A 19,816-nucleotide genomic window follows, 5' to 3' on the forward strand; every position below is an offset into this window, starting at 1 on the left:
TAAAGATTTTGTGAACTGCCTGTGGCCAAGGAAAGAAGTGCAGGAGGAATTCTGTATGATCTTTCAGTGCAATTGTAGCAATGGTTGGCTTGTTTCCTCCTTAATAGAACATGGAAAGTATTATACAGCAGAATTTGAGCATGGTAAATTGGAAAGCACATGTTCATAAGTCCAAGCCTGCTTTACTCTGGCAGTGTGTTCCTGTAGTGTAGTAGCTAGTGACAATACCTCACACCTCTGTTGTGTGTGTCACACTTGTTTTAATACCTCTGTCTCTATTGTTTGTTTTTTTTTATAGCCATGTTACTGGAGATCACCTTTTCTTCTGGAAGTAGAAACACAGTGAAGAGATGAATCTATTCAGCCAGACATTCCTCCAGTAGATCTGTCTCATCATGGAGCACCACGGCAGGGAGGAGATGGACTCAAAAGGGGAAAGTCCTCAGGTGTGGGCTGACTCTGCTGAGCAGGAACAGAATACTGCTCAGGTGACTAGTGCCTTCCAGAGCTCTCAGTTTGTGCTCAGACTGAATTAGGCTCGGTGTGGTGGCTTAGCAAGCGGGCGTTCTTGTTCGACCCTTTCTTAGAGCCTGGAAGCTCAGCTTTCATTTCAGGACGAATACAAACACGTCTGCGGTAATTTCGAATTAAAGCTTCAGAAAGGGAGCTGTGCAAACTGCAGCAGTGAATACACAGACATCTGAAATGAGCCAAACGAAACCAGCCAGTGGCTATAGAAGTTTCAGTGTCCAAATATATATATATATATATAACCGTGTGGGAAAGTAAAAGGGTATTCGGATTAATGAATATTAACAAAATCTGTGGTCTGTGGCAGCCCATTTTGATGACATCAGTCGAATCAGTTGGAGCTGTGGGTGGACCTTGGGGAAAGTAATATGAATAATTTTTTCCAGTCAGACATCTGGTAGTGGGGAAGGCAGAAATGTTAATTGTTAGTGACTAATACAATCAGATTCTGATGTATGCAGCTAGTCCCTCTGTCTCTGAGACAATACAGCTGAGAATTTTTAGAAGACTGTAAATTGATTTATTCTTTTGAATATGTTATTAAGAGGGTGCTGTGTGTCATTTGACTCACAAGCTGAGAAATTCTGACTCTCCTGGTAAATTCCAGCTTTGAAATTTGCAAAGAAAAGCACATTTCAATGGCCCGTGTCCCCTTATCTGTACAATGGGATAACCATACTGTTGTTTGCACATGGCAGTTATAAGGCTTAATTAGTATTTGCAGAGTGCTCTCCAAATGTGAAAAGCTGCATGCATCCTCACTGTAGTGCTTGCATGAGGATTTATTGTACCGAATCAGCACTCAGCATCTGCGGGGGAGTACCAGGTGTCTTCTAAAGCATAAGCTAAAAGGTGAAACAAAGTAAATGAAATATGTAACTGTGGCATCGTGTTATGTGAAAACATTTTATGTGACTATAAATATGGATACTAAATCTAAGTTTCCTGTTAACTGTCCTATTTTTCTCATACACTGAAAATGGTTTTCAGCATGTAAAGGGTGTCAGAAGACAAACATGTTCCTGTTGCCACTGGAATTAAGTATTCTAGCTTGTTTAATGTAGGCCACAGATCATCATTTATGATCATAATGTTCTGTCAAAATCAACTTGTTTGGATTTAAACTGCTGCCGTAGACATAACTTGTTCCAGTAGTCCTTGGAATTGTTGCTTAATGCATTCAGTTATACATTTCTCTGTTTAAATAGTTGAATTTTCTACTGATACTGCATGTCCATACCACAGAGAAGCAATCTAACATATGCTATTGCTGCCTCATGATAGGTGCAATACTATTACTTGAAGCAGTGTCAAAGTTAATAGGTTCTGTTAGCCATTCATCAAACAAAAAAATTACGTGCAACTACAGAACTAGCTGAATGATGTAATTATCATAAATCCTGAAAGGAACATGAGAATAAAGGGGAAACAAAATACCAATAAATTCCATAGATACACCAGGTCAAATCTGAACTTTCTTCCTCAAGAATTTTCAAAGCGTCATGCAAGAGCTAAGCGTGGGTAGGTGCCCTTTTTACCAGCTAGGTGTTGATTTAAAATGCAGAGTAGGACCAGAAACCAATGGTAGCTTACGTCCAGATTTCTATGTTGCTAGCGTAAGTCTAGGAGATTTTAAATGCATGTTGTACAGTGAGTTTTTTCAAAACAATTGACTAGGTAGTTGCAACGCAGGGTTATGTTTCAGTACAGGATCTTTTTTTATTTTTTCTCCAGGTGCACTTTGTCCCCGAGGGGGGAGCAGTGGCTCAGATTGTGTACAGTGATGAGCAGGACCGTCCCTCGCAGCAGGTGGTCTACACAGCGGATGGCACCTCCTATACCTCTGTGGACACCTCGGAGCACACGCTCGTTTACATCCATCCCGTGGAAGCTACACAGGCATGTGTGGTTCTGACCCCACCCCATTTTGGCACCTTGGAAACAAAACAATCTTGTTTGAGATGAAAGCCAGTTACCAGCCAAGTGATATGACTGCAAAATAGCAAGCAGTTGCTCTTAATGCTTTTATCTGCCCGTTGCTGAGCAGGGACTTCATGCTGTTAGTTTGTCTGATGTGCAAATGTGGTAATCAAAGGATGTCGAGGCTATGAATTATGGAATGCTGGTTATTTCACTGAAGGTGGATGAGATTATAATTAAATCAAAACACAGATAATCTCTTCAGAAATTCTGCCTCTGTTGTATTCTGTAAAAAGCTAAGAGCGATCTACGTATCTTCTGGAAGAGTCCTTGTTTTGCGTAGTACAGTTTTCATAATTGATAGTTACAATAGCAGTCGTGTCTCTTTGCAGAGGATCTCTGTGTATTCAGTCTAATTTTGTAGTCTCTCTTTGGAGAAGTTGTTGATTTTATAGACCGAGGTTCTTCATAATTATATCGAGTAGCTTTTATTCTCTGACAACATGTGTTTATATGGGGTTAATGTAGTATGCATCTGTACCTCTGTGTGGACAGATAAAAAAAGAGGAACAGGCACGTTTTGTCAAGAATGTTTTGTATTGTCTTTGCTGACAGGACAGATTAGCAATGCTACAAAGTGCATGTACTTGGCACCCGCAGCAACGTTGGCATAGCCTTGCGTGGCGTGGTCTCTCTCTTATGTGGTTCTTAGCTGTCACGTAAAAACAATTCCTATGTGGTACGATGCTCTCAGAGGATAAGATGCTTTAAGAGGATATCTCACAGGAAGTTACTGACCAAGTAACTCCAAAACTCTGAATACTATCATTTGTCAAAAGAGGTGTAGTATTAAGACAGTCTTATGTAACTGAGATGAAATTTTCAGAGCGCTAATGGAATTTGTATTATGCCATGATTTCTTTTGTTGGAGCCAGGCTGCTACAAGCTTGGGTATTTTGAGTTTTGGCAAAGCGAGCAGGGCTGACCTCAGTCAATACTTAGTTTTCATCTGAGTCGTGCTTTTCCTAGGGGGAAGCCCTCCCATCAGGGCTATTCTTGCAGGCTGCTGTAAGAATATTGGAGTTGGCATGTCTTCTATGCAATTAAAAAAGCAACATCCTGGCCATAGCAAATTCAGAAGTAGGGTATGCCTGATATTTGCACGCTTTCTTTTGAGGATCTTTCTTGTGAATTTGCAGAAAGATTAGGTTAATAGTAGTCTTCTCTCCTGCCCTCAAGTATTACTTAAATTCTACGGAACGTATGAAAGCTATCAAATCATCAACTGATGAAGTGATGTCTGTATTTAAAAAAAAAAAATATATTGTGAAGCACTTTAAGTCTATAGATGAAAAGTGCCAAATAAATGTTGTTAGCTTTTTATGGAGCACTACCTAATTTTAGTTGAATCTCTATGCATGTGGGTTCATGTGAGTAAGTTGAATTAGTCTGCTGTGGTGATAGGCACATTAGAAGACTGCAAAGGATCAAATGTGGATCACTTCTTGGTAGCAGGGGAATTTTTGTGTGAGTTGGGAGTAAACAACCCCAAGGCCGGTTTGATAAGCCTTTTTCACTTTGTCTAGACTCTGTTTACAGATCCGTCCCAAGTGGCTTACGTCCAACAGGATGCCACCACCCAGCAGGTAAGAAAGAGACATTATTTTCCTTGGGCCTCCAATTGTAAGGAAACTGTTACCGAAGGTAAAGGGACATTGTTGTGGTGCTAGAGCATAATAAGCTATCTATGAATTTGTCAGATGGCAGTCTTCAATTATTTACTATCATCCCAGGGATCACGGGCAAAAAAGCTTAGGATAACAAACCACTATTATCTTAGCTAGTTTGTGCATGAATGACAATAAAATGTTAAGGGAGTTTGGGGTTGTTTTTTTTTTTTTTAATTATTATTAAAGTTCAACAAAAATATTAATTTACTGCCCCAGATATAATGAGAAATCTTCTAACGGTGTCCCTTTAAGTCAGCAAGCTGATGTGGCTGACTTTATTTTAATATCTTTCTGGAAAGACTGGGTTCTTGTATAGATTCTGATCCAAACACCTTTAAATTCATACATGACTCTCAAGGGATAGATATTTTGGATCAAATTCTAGATTTAGCAGAAACTTCACAGGAAATTAATTGTAAAACCTGAAGAAGTTCAGTTACTGGCTCCCTTACCTAACCAGGGCTTCCCAGGTCCGCGCTTGCCAGTGTGAAGTAGGCTAGGAACAGAATAAAATTGGAGTCCATGTTTATAAAGTTTTGATTATTTTTCTGTTTTTATCCATCCTTATGGATGTGAATGTTTTGTTGTTACTAGTATCTTTAGGGACTGTGTTGTGGTAATCGGGTATAGGTGCTTTGAGATCTAGATCTCTAGTTCAAGTTCTCCGCTTGTCATAGAGACTTAAAATCATTACTGCTTGGTGAGTCTTTAATGGCGTGTGTGAATTGACATGTTAGATCTGAATCGTTAGTAACGCCATCATTAAAATGCATACTTATTGACAGTCTTGGGGCAGAGTAAAGGGTTGAATGTGCACTGAAAATAAATTTTCTTCTTGCTAAAGGGAGACCTTCTAAACTGTTGAGGCACAGGCAGGAGATGATATGACTGACACACTAAAGGTGTTACCTGTTTCCTTCCAGTTCTCTGGAGGTATTTGGAGGGTCATTCTGGAATTTTTTGCCACATCAGTTTCCTTCCAATGAGAATCCAAAAAAATCTCATTTGGTTGTCTTAAATTTCATTTACCAAATAAACATACGATATAATTAAAAGGAGAAATTACTTACATGTGCAGTGCAAATGACAATGTGACAGCAGAGGTGGTGTGCTGTTACTATCCTGTGTTGAGTATCAAGGGCACGAGCACTTGTCTGTGTGTCCTCAGCCCGTCCTCCCTTCCAACACTGCCTGTGACAGCAATCCCAGCAGAGAAGGTCATGTGCTTATGAATGGCAAGTCCCTCATTGTGGCAGCTTCTGCCTTTGCAGGTGTTTTTACATCAGCATTTCACATGGGACATCCCTGAACTGGCAACAAATGTTAAAATAATAATCATAGCTCCTCTTGCTTTTCAAAAGAAATTTTATTTTAAAAAGAAATTGAAAGTTGTTGTGTTGTTTTTTTTTTTTAAAGCCTATACTCCTTGTAGTGTCTGACATAGCAGTGAAAGTAAGGATATGTTTGAAGTGTGATTGGTAGTAGGAAATGCTAATATGAGGTACAAATAGACACAAGCTTGTGTGAACCTCTCACTGCTGGCAGACCTGGAGGTGTGCCATTGAATAATGATGCCTTTTCTGTTACCACTTGGCATCAGAAATGTCAATACCAGACAGCTTGGTTCAGCTGTCGTCTTGGCGGTTTCCTGCGCACTGTCACATGGTTCCCTGAAGTCTTTTTGCTGTAGTTTTTAAGCAGTTTCATAAATTACTCTCAATACCTCTTTAAACAAAACAACTAGACTTGAAGTTTTAAGACTATCTGCTTATGTTATGGATTTTCTTGTCTGCTCCTTCCCTCTTGTCACAACTCGCTGTTCTCAAATTTATCTGGTATTTATTAAGCACTTTGTAGAGGGGCAGGCGATTTAATTTTAGCATAAAAGCTGTTTAACAGTCAGAGGCACAAACTAGAAGCCGCATGATGTCACCTACAGAGAAGGATGAAAAAGCATGCGGGATAACAGTGCAAATTCTTTATAGATAAGTAGGAAACAAAAGACAGGAAAGGTGATTCCGAGGATCTTAATTTTGCTTTGTTTTATCGCTGAGTGGATGGGAGCGGTATGGTAATATGCATTAATTTTCTTGTTACTACACAAAAAATCAGTATGAAAACAGCCAAAAATGTATAGCATGGCCAAATAATGTAAAGGAAAAATAATTATTGGAATCCTCTCATTTGAATGTGTGATCTACCAATGAGGTCAATACACCATCTTGTTTATAATGAATCTTGGTTTACTTGAGAAAAAGCGAGATAGGCAAAAAGAGTTGCTTCTTTTTTCTTCTTTACCCTTTCCCTTAAAAAAAAAAAAAAAAAAGTAAGTTTGGAGATAGAAGAGAAGACGACCCCAAGTCGCTTGGTTTTACCAAGAGCTAAAGAGCTCCTCACATCTGCTTTTAGTGCAGTTTGAACCCAGGCTGGTTAGGACCTTAATTTAAAGCCAGGAGTGGGAGATAGGAAATTAAAAAGTTGCAAAATCTAGACTGAGTTTTGAAGCCTTTCCCTTTGTCCCCGGATCTGCAGGTTTTGTCCAAGTCCATCATCCCTACTAAAAAAAAAAAAAATCCAAACCCAAAACATTAAAATGCTGCAGGTTTTGGCCTAGTATAGGACTCTAGGGAGCTTTGCATGTAGGGCACTGCCCATATGTGACTGATGGAAATAACGCAGTGCTAAAATGAGTGCCTATAATTTTAGGTAACTGTGCTTTTGCCTGCTGCTGCTCAGAGCATGAATCCCACCAACCTGTCCGTGCTCGGCAACGTTGCCGAATCCCCCCAGCAAATGGCTCTGGAGCAGGGTCCACAAGCAGATAGAGTAAGTTGCCAGGCACCCTTTTCTTTTAAATGTACGAGTACACTGATTTCATTGCTCCATTGTCTCAGGTGATGAAACATGTCAGAGCAATATGGGAGATGTGAGAAAGCTGTAGCGCAGATTTGTACCGTCTTTCATAGTCTCACCATGGAATGTGTGGGGTGTTTTTAGCAGGGACCTTGTATTTAATATACAGAGAAACCTGTTCTACAGATAGTTCTGCTTGAGCAGCCACCTTAAAATACTCTTCTCAGCTTTGAAAACCAAAGTTAACAGAAGGTGCAATGCTGTCTGTCACATAGGACCAACATCCACTGGGTCTCTTTGCCAGTCTTTTAAGACAGCTTTACTGTGTGTAGTATTTCTTGTTCTCTACCTGACAAATCTGCGTGGGTGATGGAATATTCTGTGCAGTGCACTTCAATTATTTTTTGCTTTTTTTTTTTTATAGGGAAAGAAAGGGATGAACTTTAAAATTAGTGAAAGAACACAGTGCCCTCAACTGTCCTCCATGTCCCATAGTTTATATCCAGTCCCCATGCTATCTCATCCCTTATTGATCTCTGTTTGTGTGCTCTGGGGATTGTGTGTGTTTGTACGATAGGAGAGATCATGTGCCAAAGTGCAGGATTCTCTCACTTGTGCAAAAGAAGTTAAAATACAGCTTTAGGCTCTAGGTAGTTTCTGCAGAGCCTGGACTTTGTTTTAAACCTTCTGTGAGGGTCCAGAACTTCCCGATTTTAGTTTCTTCTCCTGAGAAGTCAGTCCTTGACAGGGTAGAGCTAGGTAGTGACACAGAGCTGTCGTGAGTGAGGCTGTCAGCAGCAGTGATGCAAAACATCCCTCAGCAATCGTTTATCATGTCACTTCACTTTCCTTGTCCTTGTTTCCATTACGAAAGGAAGCAGAAAGGGTAGAATAGCAAGAACCTTCACTGTTTGTCTTTGTAAGACTGTTTTGGGGTGTTGTGTTTTTTTTTTTTTTTTTAAGAATCAATTTCAATTGATTGATTATGAACTCTCTCCTCAGGCATCATTACCGGTGCATAACCAGGTGTTACCTCCTATGGAGGCAGTGGATGGTTCTGACCCTTTAGCACCTCTGCAGAATCAAATGGAAAGGATGGAAACAAAAGAGGAAGATGATGAAGATGAGGATGAGGATGAAGATGGGGAAGACACTGACATGGATGAATGGGATCCAGATCCACCTCGACCCTTTGATCCCAATGATTTGTGTAAGCATGTGAAGTAGTATGTAGCTTATTCGCTGCCCTCCCCTTTTTTTCTTTTCCCCTCCCTCAGCCCTCTAGTAAATAGATTTGAAAGCCATTCAGATTTTAGCAGTAATAAGTAAACCCCAAAAATAAGCCACAAAGATAATCAGAGGGCTGGAGCACCTCTGCTATGAGGACAGGCTGAGAGAGTTGGGGGTGTTTAGCCTGGAGAAAAGAATGCTCTGGGGAGACCTTATAGCAGCTTTCCAGTATCTGAAGGGGTCCTACCGGAAAGCTGGGGAGGGACTTTTTACAAGGGCATGTAGTGACAGGATGAGGGGTAGTGGCTTCAAACTGGAAGAGGGGAGAATTAGATGAGATATTAGAAAGAAATTTCTCACTCTGAGGGTGGTGAGCCCCTGGTGCAGGTTGCCCAGAGCAGCTGTGGCTGCCTCATCCCTGGAGGTGTTCAAGGCCAGGTTGGACGGGGCTTGGAGCAACCTGGGCTGGTGGGAGGTGTCCCTGCCTATGGCAGGGGGGTGGAACGAGATGGTCTTCAAGGTCCTTTCCAACCTAAACTATTCTATGATTCTATACTTGGAAATGTAGACTCATATTGGGCTGCTTTATTGAAAAGATAAGATTCTGTCTCAGGTGGAGTCTCTGAGTTGCTTTGTTCTTCATTTTGCAGGAGGCTGCCCTCTCTAATGTTTTAAAATGTAGACAGACTATTGGAATAAATGTTCCCACAGCTGAGCCAAAGATGTGTAGAGAGAGATAAGGCTGTCTCTTCTGAGCTGGTGCGTGAATGTCTGCCTGACAGTCATGTCCTCTCTGACTTTGTGTTGTAGGGTGTGAAGAGTGTAATAATGCACATCCGTCCGTGTGTCCAAAACATGGACCTTTGCATCCAATCCCAAACCGGCCTGTGCTGACCAGGGCGAGAGCCAGCCTCCCCTTGGTGCTCTATATAGACAGGTTTTTGGGAGGTGTGTTCTCCAAAAGGCGTATCCCCAAACGCACACAGTTTGGACCTGTGGAAGGACCCCTGGTTAGACAAACTGAACTCAAAGACTGCTATATCCATTTGAAGGTAAGGGTGTGCATGTGAGAGAAGAGGGACCAATTTGTGCTTAAGCTTTGATTATTTTTTTTCGTGTGTTGCTCTGCCTTGATCAGTTGCTTCACTGGAGGTGATTTTTTGTTACATCCATCTCTGAATGGAACTCAGAAATGCCCAGATTGCTTTGAATTGTGTCTCCCTGAATAACAGAGAAGACTTCAATAATCGTGGTGAATATTCTAGCTTTACGGTGTTATGATGTATAGGAGTCATAACGTGGAATGCTGTGAATCACACTCACATGGGCTGAAGCAACATCTGGACACAAAAATAGCAGACCCATCTCAGGATGTTTTGCAGCCGTTATTTTGTGCCATGCTGTAACTGAAGTTAAAAATACTTTTCCTCCCCTTCCCCTACTCTTCCCCCACAAGATGTAGGGGAGACGAGAGATTTTTCTCCCTCATGCTAAGTCATTGGTGGGAGGTGTAATGGGTTTACTGAGTTTTATCTGTTTATTTACTGGTTTCATTATAGGAATTGGTCCTTTATTTGCTGGAGATTAGGTCCACAGTCTTAGGAGCGCTGGTCTCTGATGGGCAGTGTCTGACAAGGAAGCTGTGACCACAGGCAGATTCAGTAACCCAACAGAAGTTCAGCTAAAGAAGCGCTGCTTCCAGCTTGAGTCAGTATCCTGAGTCAAGAAATGAAAGGAGAAGTGGGTTTGCCAGTTAGAAACATCTGACAACTGATGCCGTATAGCTTACTAAAGCTACAGCTTCTCATGCCTTATAGCCACATGTCAAGTGCTGTGCCTGACCCTTTTAATGAATGCTTCTTGCCCTTGAAAGTCATGGAAGGCTTCATTGTGTCTCCCTAGTTAAATCTCTACCTGTTTTTAAGTATTTTCTTAAGTGCTGCCTGTTATCTGGATTCTTGTTAGCAAAGAGAAAATTAGCTATGCCTTCATTGTTTTCCTGATGTTAAAGTTGTATGGTCACAGTAGTTTGTTTTTTTTAAAAACAAACAAACAAACTTAAATTGTTTTGAACCTGCTGCCAGGCAGTTAGTCACATGTAATTGGGTTTTGCTACAGGTGTCTCTTGATAAGGGTGACAGAAAAGACAGAGAATTGCAAGAGGACCTGTGGTTTGAACTTTCTAGTGAGGCTTTGTGTAACTGGATGATGTTTGTGCGTCCAGCTCAAAACCATTTGGAGCAGAACCTGGTAGCATATCAGTATGGTCACCATATTTATTACACAACCATTAAAAACGTGGAGCCCAAGCAGGAACTCAAGGTATGGCATTGCTCATGTTTTGTGACTCATTTTTCTACTATGAAGTCAAATCTTAGAGTTGCTACCTGATAAGTGCATTTCCACTTACTGCTGTTAAATAGTTTTAGGGCTTTTTTTTTTCTCTGACAAAGCACACGATGGCCTGAATCAGATGTCACTGAAGTCAGTAAGTAGTTAGCCACTGACTTAGGGATTTTAAATGAGCTTTGGCTCAGGTATAAAATGAGGAAGTTTAAAGTAAGAGTATGTAAATGATTTGTCTGTCACTGTCATGCTTTATACTGCATGTATTTTGCTGATGCAATCTAATTTTTATTGCAGCAGTCTTATTCTTTTTAGTTCTGGATGCCCTTTCCAGTTAGTCCTGTGTGCCCTTGACTTGTTTTCTGGTGCCTTAAGTGAATATGGTCTCTCACTTTACCTGGCTTTCCTGGAACTTTTGAAACTTTGCATGTGGAAAATGATAAAGGATATTGTGACTTCCCTGTGAGTTACTTTTTGTTCCCTCTAAAAATGTATTGATGACTTTGAGCTCAAAGCAGCGTGGCTGGCTGAGATGGCCTTCGTTTTCATCATCTTTTGGGGAACTGGGGGTAACTAAAAAAAACTTGGTATCAGAAAATTGTTTGTTCTTCACATCTTTTCTTGCATGTAAATTTCAACAATTTAACAAAAAACCCAGCTTTATACACACTTAGCTACACCAGGGCAAAAGCCTGCTTGCACACTTGCTGCTGATTTTTAAGAGTAAGATTCTTTTTGGTTTCTTTGGAATCAGTCTTTAATTTGTTTTAGCTGAATGACTAGAAACCTTGTTAATCCATTTTAGGTGTATCCAAACATCATTTTCTCCAAGTTTTTAAATCCATTTGAAACCAGACTTCAAATTGGTATGCACCTGCCTGTAGAAACACCGTTTTTCTTGGTTCATGTGTTAGTGTCTTTTGGTAAAATTGGTTTGATAATTGAAAGAGAATTACCTAGGCTCTGTAATGAGTTTTCCTCCCCAAGTGGATGTAGGGTATTCATGTAAATTTTGTCCAAAGATTGAACTAGGAGGATCAGTCAGTTGAAGTTAAACTTGCCCAGGTTTTTCATGCTGAAAATCTGTTCATGCCTTCTTTAAGAAATCTCTTTTAATATTGAACCTTTTTAATCAAACAGTAAGATGACAGTATCACAGTATGCTAGGGATTGGAAGGGACCTCAAAAGATCATCTAGTCCAATCCCCCTGTCGGAGCAGGAACACCTAGATGAGGTTGCACAGGAAGGCGTCCAGGCGAGTTTTGAATGTCTCCAGAGAAGGAGACTCCACAACCTCCCTGGGCAGATAAAATGAGAAATGATGCAGGAATCCTGTGCTAAATGCGAGTATCTGATTTTTGGCTCTAATAAACTTTGTCTTTCTGCCTCCTGTGGTTCTCTCTGCTGAAGGCTTCCTAAATCCCTTGTAGAACAAAAGTGGCTCCAGCGTGCTGCAGCCTGGCAGTTCTTTGTTTTGGGAAGGAAGACTGTATTACTCCAATCCTTCAGAAGTTCAGAAACATTTTGAATGAGTCTCTGTGGATGGTGCTGCCTCTTCTCTATGTAAAGAGAGCAGGAAAGAAATGGGAAATCCCCCGAGCTAAAAACTTTTCCATTCCTCTTGGTACAACAAGTAACAGTACTGTGCTGACATCTGTCCTTTACAATCATACAGTCGGGTCTAAAGAGATTAATCTTCTTTCCCTTAGAGCTACTGGTAGCCATGTGTGAGATTAACATTCATATTAGGAGGCTATGCCTTAAAATTAAATGGATATGCTTTATGAGCAAAGCTCTTTTATTCCTCAGTGGGGGCATATTGATCTCAACAGGCTTTATCATTGAGGATGAAAGGAGCAATAAGAGTTAGTGGTTGAGGCAAGTGAAGTAAATGTATTGCTTAAAAACCATTTTCAAATGAATTCCCCTTAGTTCTGGTTTGATCTAAGAAAGTGTTCTGTTACTTTGTATCCCTGCTGCAGGTATGGTACGCTGCCTCGTACGCAGAGTTTGTGAACCAGAAGATCCATGACATATCTGAGGAGGAAAGGAAGGGTAACTCAGGCTCTTCTGCTGTTCATTTTTGCAGTGTGGTGGTGGCTGGGTGTTGTACTACTTAGTTTCAAGTATATGGTCTGCACAGTTCTCCCAAATTTCTGCTAGGTCAAGAAAAGTTGAACCGGATCTAGATTGTATCATTGGGACTTCTTTCTGCTAACTCTTCTCATAACTTAACCTTCTGCCTCAGTTTCTGGGAAGCATTAGGTTGCTGCTGGAAAGTGGTGTTTCTGTACTTGTTGTCTAACCTTAAGTCCGTGTCATAAGCCGATGTGCTACTGCTTTAGATTGAGAAATTTCTCTTGACCTCCCCTAACTTATGCTAGAGACACAGTCTTGTAGGTGCTTTTCCATACAAGGGTAAATTTCAAAATCTCGGTGAGTTTTAAGCAGTGTTTATAGTGCATGTGAATTGTCCCCAGCGACCTTTTCGTCTTTCTGTGATGAGCTGTAGTCATGCCACAGTGCAGAGGGGATAAAAGCAAAGCTAAATGGAGTGGTGCTGGGTATGCTGCAGTCTGCCTAACCTTCAGGGGAGAAATATGGCCCACAGAGGACAGAAAGGCTTGGGGAGAAAAATGAGGCGTTTAATTGGTGGTGACTGAAATGCTGTTATTGACATTTCCAATTGAACATAGTTCTCAGAGAGCAAGAGAAGAACTGGCCATGTTACGAGTGCAATCGCCGCTTCATGAGCTCAGAGCAACTCCAGCAGCACCTCAATTCCCATGATGAGAAGCTGGACTTCTTCAGCAGGTACTGAAAGCTTTAGCTTTGTCTGTGTATCGCTAAGGTGCTTCCCCAAACTTGCAGAAGGAAGGGTCTTTGCCCTGCAGATCACACTGACCGGCTTGGGTACCCATGAGAGAACGGCTCAGCAGCTGAAGGTAAGAACATGGCACCAGGAAGGTGATTGGTGTAAGAGACTTTGCGAAAGAAGTAGCTTGAGGGAATTAAATGCCCCGTTGAAACTGGTGAGCTGCTTTTGGTTTTTGCCAATATTTTAGTACCACAGTATTTGAAATACTGATGCTTCTCAGATGTATGCAGATACAGAGCTTGGAGAACGAGACTTCTAGTGCTATGGCTCCTCAGTTGGGCTGGCAAGATAGTTTATCCTGACCTATTAAAAGCTGAACCTACAAACATCCATGAGAAAGCAGAAGAGATTGGCACCACCTTTTCCCCAAAACTTAGCAATTTGTTTGGCTGTGTTTTGGGGGTTTTTGTTTGTTTTTTTTTGATGCAGAAGATTGTTCTCTTCAGCTTACTGACATCCATGGTGCCTTTTTGGGACGGATGTTATGACTTCGGGTTTTAAATTGGTTTCCTTGTGCACTTGTTCCATCTAGCTGAAAATGCTTTCCAGCACACTGTACGCTGGGGTGTTGGAAGCAGGAGAGTTGCCGTGGCAGAGGACTTGCTAGAAGCCAGAAGTCCTCTCGGTCCTACTATTAGTGAAATTAATTTTAACGTGTTCTGGACTTTGGTTTCTCATAGAGAACGAAATAAATAAATACCAGCCAGTACCCTATTTTTTTTTCTTCAAGTTTTATTAGTTCCTGCAGGCCATTAGGACTGAGTTGCATGGGTGAATAGTGATGCTGAGAGTGATGCATAGAAATCAGTGGAGATTCTGAAACCATCTTTTGTCTCTAACCTGGAGCACTATGTATTCTGCAGAGCCAGAGGCCGAGGTCGTGGGCGAGGAAAGAGGAGGTTTGGACCAGGCAGACGCCCAGGGCGCCCTCCCAAATTCATGCGTATGGAAGTAACCAGTGAAAATGGGGAAAAGTGTGAAGAAGGGACGCAGGTATATTTTTGGAGATGGGGAGGAGGAAAAACAACTATCATATGGGATGTAAACTCCTGACTAAAAGAATTTGGGGCATCAGTGCAAATGGAGAGTGTGTTTTGGACCTGTACCCAAGTAATTCTTGGTTTTCAAGCTGTGATTCTCTGCCAGGGGAGCACACTACTTCTATAAAAACTGTAAAATCACTTGCATTTCTACAGCAACTTTCATCCCGTAGCACTTAGCAGTGAGATAGGTTATTGCGGCAGTTTAGCAGCATCACAAAAGTAATTTAGACAGTAAAACTGTAATGGGAATTTAGGTTCATATTTGTCCTTTCTGGAACGTGAGGTCAGAGCCTGCTCTTATAACTTGCTGGTAGAATTAAATCAGTTTGAGCTATGATTCTTTATGATGTTTTAATATTAACAAAAGGGCCTCCTGTAGCCATACTTATTGCAAAACGTTCTCTTGCTTGTGGCTGTTGGTTATATTCTGTAGGGGCCTAATGTGATGCATTTATATAATTAAAATGCTAAATTCTCTCTGATGCTGACCATGCTTAAGGTTACCACCAAGTCCTTTTATGAAAGGTGTCACAAGGGATCAGTGGCTGTTGCATGACTTCGTTGAAAGCTGATATCTGGAGTGGTAATTTTCCTCTGGCACTCACTGGGTCATGGTTCAGCGCTGATTCAGAGGGAGGAATGTATGTGTTGCCTATGAATGCCTGCCACTCGCTTTCTGAGTGTGCAGAATTGCCCTAAATGTTGCATTAAGTGCAGACAGTTGCAAGATCACCCTCTCTGCAAGCTGACGTGACACAAGCCAGCTCCATTTAGACAAGTAAGCGCAATGCTGTTCCCAAACTCTTAACTCCAGAGAGACTGAGCTTACTGGGCTCGGTCCCATGCTAATGTGTCTGAATAGCCTCTGGACTGGAAGTGGCTCACATCCTGCCAGCTTGGAGCACGGCCCAGAGCTAGCTCACATGTGCCTGTACAGTCGAGCAGGGCCATGGTTATGTCCCAAGCCTTTGGAGGTCTGCCTGTGTCGCTAATGGCTAGGCAGGAGTTCATCTGCCTGAGAACTTGAGACTCAGGATGCTGTGAGCACAGTTTAGTGTCAGCAAGCGTGGAAACTTGCCACCTAGACCAGGACTGGACGTTTGGCTGGTATATTGCTCTACTAAGTGTCTCTATCTGGTAAGCATTTGCGGTTTATAACAGCTGCACTCCTCCTGGCACCTCCCTCGTTTTCTACTCCCACACCTGCTTTAGTGCTTTGACAGTACCAGCCTTGAGCTGATATACTTTTGACGCACTGTTTCCTAGCTCATGTTTGAAGTTTCCTGAGTTGAATTAAGTGATGTCGAGTAAGGATCTATATATATATTTTTTTTTTGTTTGTCTCATAATACAAGAGGATTCTATCCCAGAGGAGTTACTGGAACTTGTATGGAAAGAATGTAGATTTTTGGCATGTGCTTCCTGCCCCCAAACCCCTCCTGTTTCTTTTATGCTAATGCAGAAAAGGAGGAAAACAGTTTTGTGTGATAAATATAAGTGATGTATGCGGCGGGGTAGATGAGAGTATGCAGAGCTTGGAAACTGAATAGCAAAACACACAGTGCGCAGTATAATGATCTCATTTGTCACTCTCCAGTTTAGCACTCCAGCTAGTTTGTTAGAAAGGAGAAGACGCTGCATAACAATAGATGATAATGTTTCGAAGTGACAACAATTTCAACACGACAGAAATTCTCTGCTTCCCCTGGTCTGTGCTAGTCACTTTGGCTGTAAAATTTCTCACAGGTCAGCCTACATCATCTTTGCTTAAAGCAGTAATAGGGTCACCAGTAGAGAAGAACTTGCTTGGCTATTAACAGCTGGGTCATTTAAATTGTCTGTGTCCAGTCAGACAATATGATGGCCAAGAGAGTCACCTACCTGCAGCGCTTCATCCCTGGTGCTCTGAATGTTGTTGCTGTAGGTGGAGGTGAGCTGCTGAGAGCATCAGTGGAACGCAGTAGGAAAGCGTTAGCGTAGACGCATTTTGTTTATAGCTTGTGATTAAATATGTAGAAATCTTCTTGTCTGCTGAGTATTATCAAAGGATTTTTCAGTGGGTGGGGGGAATAATCACTGGTTGTATGATTTGCGATTTCAGGACTTGCTGCATTTTTCCAGCAAGGGGCAGTTTGATGAGGCCGGACAAGCCACACTGAATGGGCTGGAGCAGCAGGAACAGACTCCAGTGCCATCAGAGACGCAGTCGGCACTGGAGCAGCAGTCAGAAAACCACCCGCTACAAATCCAACCGCAACATGATGAGAGCACGGTGCCTACGCAGAGCACCATGACAGCAGATGACATGAGGCGAGCAAAGCGTATCAGGGTAAGCAAAGAGGATGGCGGATCAAGTCTTCTCTCACCCTCTGCATTTGCTGTAATCCAGAGAATGGTGGACCTGCCTGCCAGGGCCAGCTGGTCTCTTTCTCCCACTGTCGTATCCATTTCCAAATCATGAATAAAGCATCTCATTCCTTGCAATTTTCTTTGCACTGAGAGGAAGACAAATCTCATGTAAAGAACTAGTATCTCATGAGATGCTAGTGAGAACTGGTCACCAATTGGAGCTGATTCAATTCCAGCACAGTAATTCTTTCATAGAAACACAGTCCCTCCAAGCTGGCAAGCAGGACTGCTTCAAACAGCCGGCTGAATCATGGTACTGTGGCACAGACTAATGACTTGTTCACAGCACCATCTGTGTCTCTCAGAACTCTTGTCTCGCAAATAGTTGCCAAAGAGGAGCCACGATCTCAGTTTAGATCCGCTTAATTGATGATGATGATGTTTAGTGATAAAGTCCTTTCCTGGGGTAGAAAAACCTGCCTGTCTTTGAGATTAAAACCTGTGCTAAGAACTTTCTGTACCGACAGCAAACACTTTGAGCCTGAGCTTTGTGTCAACTGGGTGAGCTGTTTTTTCTCTACTATGTGTGGGAGGGAAATGATTCAAGTAAATAATCCTTCAAGCCGTGTAACTGTGAGATGAGTGTATTTAGCTTGAAATCTCTTTCTTTTTCTTCCATGTGTAAAATTTTGATTACAGAAAGGAACAGCTGCAATTGGGGTAAGACTTCGTTTTTAGGGGATGAGAAAGGACTGGGAGAGTTGAGTAACTCTTCCATTTAGGAAGATGTTGAGCCAGATTCTGCTTTCAGTTTATCGCAATATGTATGCAAGAGCAGTGGTGGTGTTACCCCATAAATGCAGCAGCATATCTTGAAGGAAGAATTTGGCTTAATTTGCACTAAGACTGCAGAGTTTGTAACCATATAAAATGCTCTTATTCTTTGAATGACAAGTTTCTACCAGTAGTTTGATTTTCATGTTAAAAGCTTGGAGGATTTTTACTGAATATATTGAAGGGTGGATAAGAGTACAAAGACAGATGCTGAGGTTTTGACAGTAAAGAGCATGGGTATTTACTGCTTAAGATATTCCACAACTTCTGCAGTAGAAAATTGAGGCCTGGGTGTGATAGGAAGAGAAAGTGTTGCCCGTTTCCCCAAACTTTTGAACCCAAGATGTGAACTTTGGATTTTCTTAAACAGTAAATGAGGGAAGAAAGGGACAGAAATTCTGAAGTTTCTTCTTTGTCTTATGACTTAGTTTTTGTTCCCTGGAAATTCATCACAAATGGATGACGAGTAAGAGGAATGCAGTGGTGGTTTAGTCCTCAGTGACATGTTTGAATCTCCAGATCTCCTTAACGTCCCACACATCTGACAGCTTGTGTTCAGCAGATTCTGGAGATGTTTCAAGATAGAGGCACTGGCAGAATGGCAGGTGGATGGTTGCGTAGCACCTTTCTGTATTGCATCAGACCGTGAGCAATGAGAACTTGAGATAAGAGGAAACTCTAGCAAGCATTATTTTTTTTTTAAGCACTGGAAAATCACAGCAAGCTCTAGCACCCCACGAGCACTCGTTCAATTCAACTAGTCCCAGCACCTTCTTATAATAACATGCATTTAACATTAGAAGCAAGCAAACATTTGGTTTCAAGACGTGTACTACATCGTCCGCTTCCAAAGAACAGGTAGAAAGTCTTGACTCCTGCTTATGATTCGGCAACCTATGTAGCTCTAGTTCTTCCTTATTACTTATTTTATTTTCAAAACCAGTAATTCTTTGTGAATTGCTTCAACTCTTCTAACACTTAAGATGGCGATGCTCTGAAAGTGCTTTCATTCTAGCTGGAAGCACCGATCTCTGGTGCCCCAGGGTTCAAGTCCTGATAGGATCAGTTCATGTTTCAGCATCTGCTTTAGAGCCTGTGGAGTTTCCTTGGAGATCAGACCTTAAATACGGCAGTTATGTCTTTAGTATTGAAAAGAGGTACACCCGCTCTTCAAGATACTCTTATAACAAATTAGAGGAACGTTGTGGTCCACAGCCAAAATGAATATTTGTTTTTAATTCAGTTCTGGGCAGCATCCAGAGTGTCTGTGGGCTGATCCCAGAAACATCTGCATTTCCAAATTGTGCTTTTTTTTTTTTTTTTTTTTTTAACATACAGACCTGATCATAAAACATCCTTTGAGTAGGTGACTGCTTTGCTCTGAGGAAGCAACTGGCAGGGATAGGGATATGGTTTGGAAAGCACAGTCAGTTCCTTTGTGCTGAAAGAAATGCAATTGGTTGTATAAAGAAGAGTACAAACAGTAAGATGAGGTTAAAAAAAAATAGTCCCTACTTTTTAACTTTTTCACCCTTCTAATCCTTGCCCTGTTGCCATCCTGCCCTAATTACTCCTTTCTGCTAAAAGCACTTCATTCTCACTGTGGCTCTGCAGTACACGTTACATCATTATTAATCAACTCTGAGAAAACATGAAAGGTCACAAAACACCTTCAAGATTATCTGTGGGGTTTATCTTTGCCCATTAACTCCCTTTGGGCAGTTATTAACCACAGGGTAAACCTTGAAGATCTGCTTAGTGTTTCCTGAGGCAAAAACCTTAAAGGAGTTTTGCCTAAGTAAAGAGTAAATTCTAGCTGGAAGGGCTGGCCCTTGTAGTGACCCGCAGAAGCGTGACTGTTGCAGAAGTCCAGGCTTCTGTTTTAAAGTCCTTTGCATAACATAAGTATTTTTCTCTCCCTCAATGCTGCCTGCTAAGCTGGAGCTGCAGGTAGGTTTATTTTTTTGTTTTGTTGTTTTTTTGCTGTATCTAATCAAATGGTACGTAACAACATTGCCTTCCATGTTGTTTTGTCCAGCTTCTGTTTAATGCTTCCTGATTGACCCTGCATTGTAAATTGTCGCATTTGTTCTTTAAGAAA

The 19,816-nt window shown here is 41.5% G+C and overlaps 1 protein-coding gene across 5 annotated transcripts in view; it reads left to right on the forward strand.

The window, feature by feature from the left end:
* Positions 1–307: 307 nt before the first annotated feature.
* PRDM10 (PR/SET domain 10) overlaps positions 308–19,816 on the forward strand; it is a 37,044-nt gene continuing 17,535 nt past the window's right edge. For 3 of the 5 annotated variants that reach the window (XR_014269911.1, XR_014269912.1, XM_082493758.1), the window contains exons 1-10: positions 308–488; positions 2,266–2,430; positions 4,038–4,097; positions 8,037–8,244; positions 9,075–9,316; positions 10,383–10,586; positions 12,594–12,666; positions 13,308–13,425; positions 14,353–14,482; positions 16,634–16,861. Coding sequence is in view for 3 of the 5 variants with exons in the window: in XM_082493758.1 (XP_082349884.1) it covers positions 396–488; positions 2,266–2,430; positions 4,038–4,097; positions 8,037–8,244; positions 9,075–9,316; positions 10,383–10,586; positions 12,594–12,666; positions 13,308–13,425; positions 14,353–14,482; positions 16,634–16,861 (1,521 nt within the window). In the remaining 2 variants the exon portion in view is untranslated. Of the gene's footprint in view, positions 489–2,265; positions 2,431–4,037; positions 4,098–6,887; positions 7,008–8,036; positions 8,245–9,074; positions 9,317–10,382; positions 10,587–12,593; positions 12,667–13,307; positions 13,426–14,352; positions 14,483–16,633; positions 16,862–19,816 lie in introns of all 5 variants that reach the window. The other 2 variants (XM_082493760.1, XM_082493759.1) reach the window with 2 other exon arrangements.

This window comes from Vanellus vanellus (assembly GCF_965231255.1).
Source record: "Vanellus vanellus genome assembly, chromosome: 21".
Classification (NCBI taxonomy): domain Eukaryota; kingdom Metazoa; phylum Chordata; class Aves; order Charadriiformes; family Charadriidae; genus Vanellus; species Vanellus vanellus.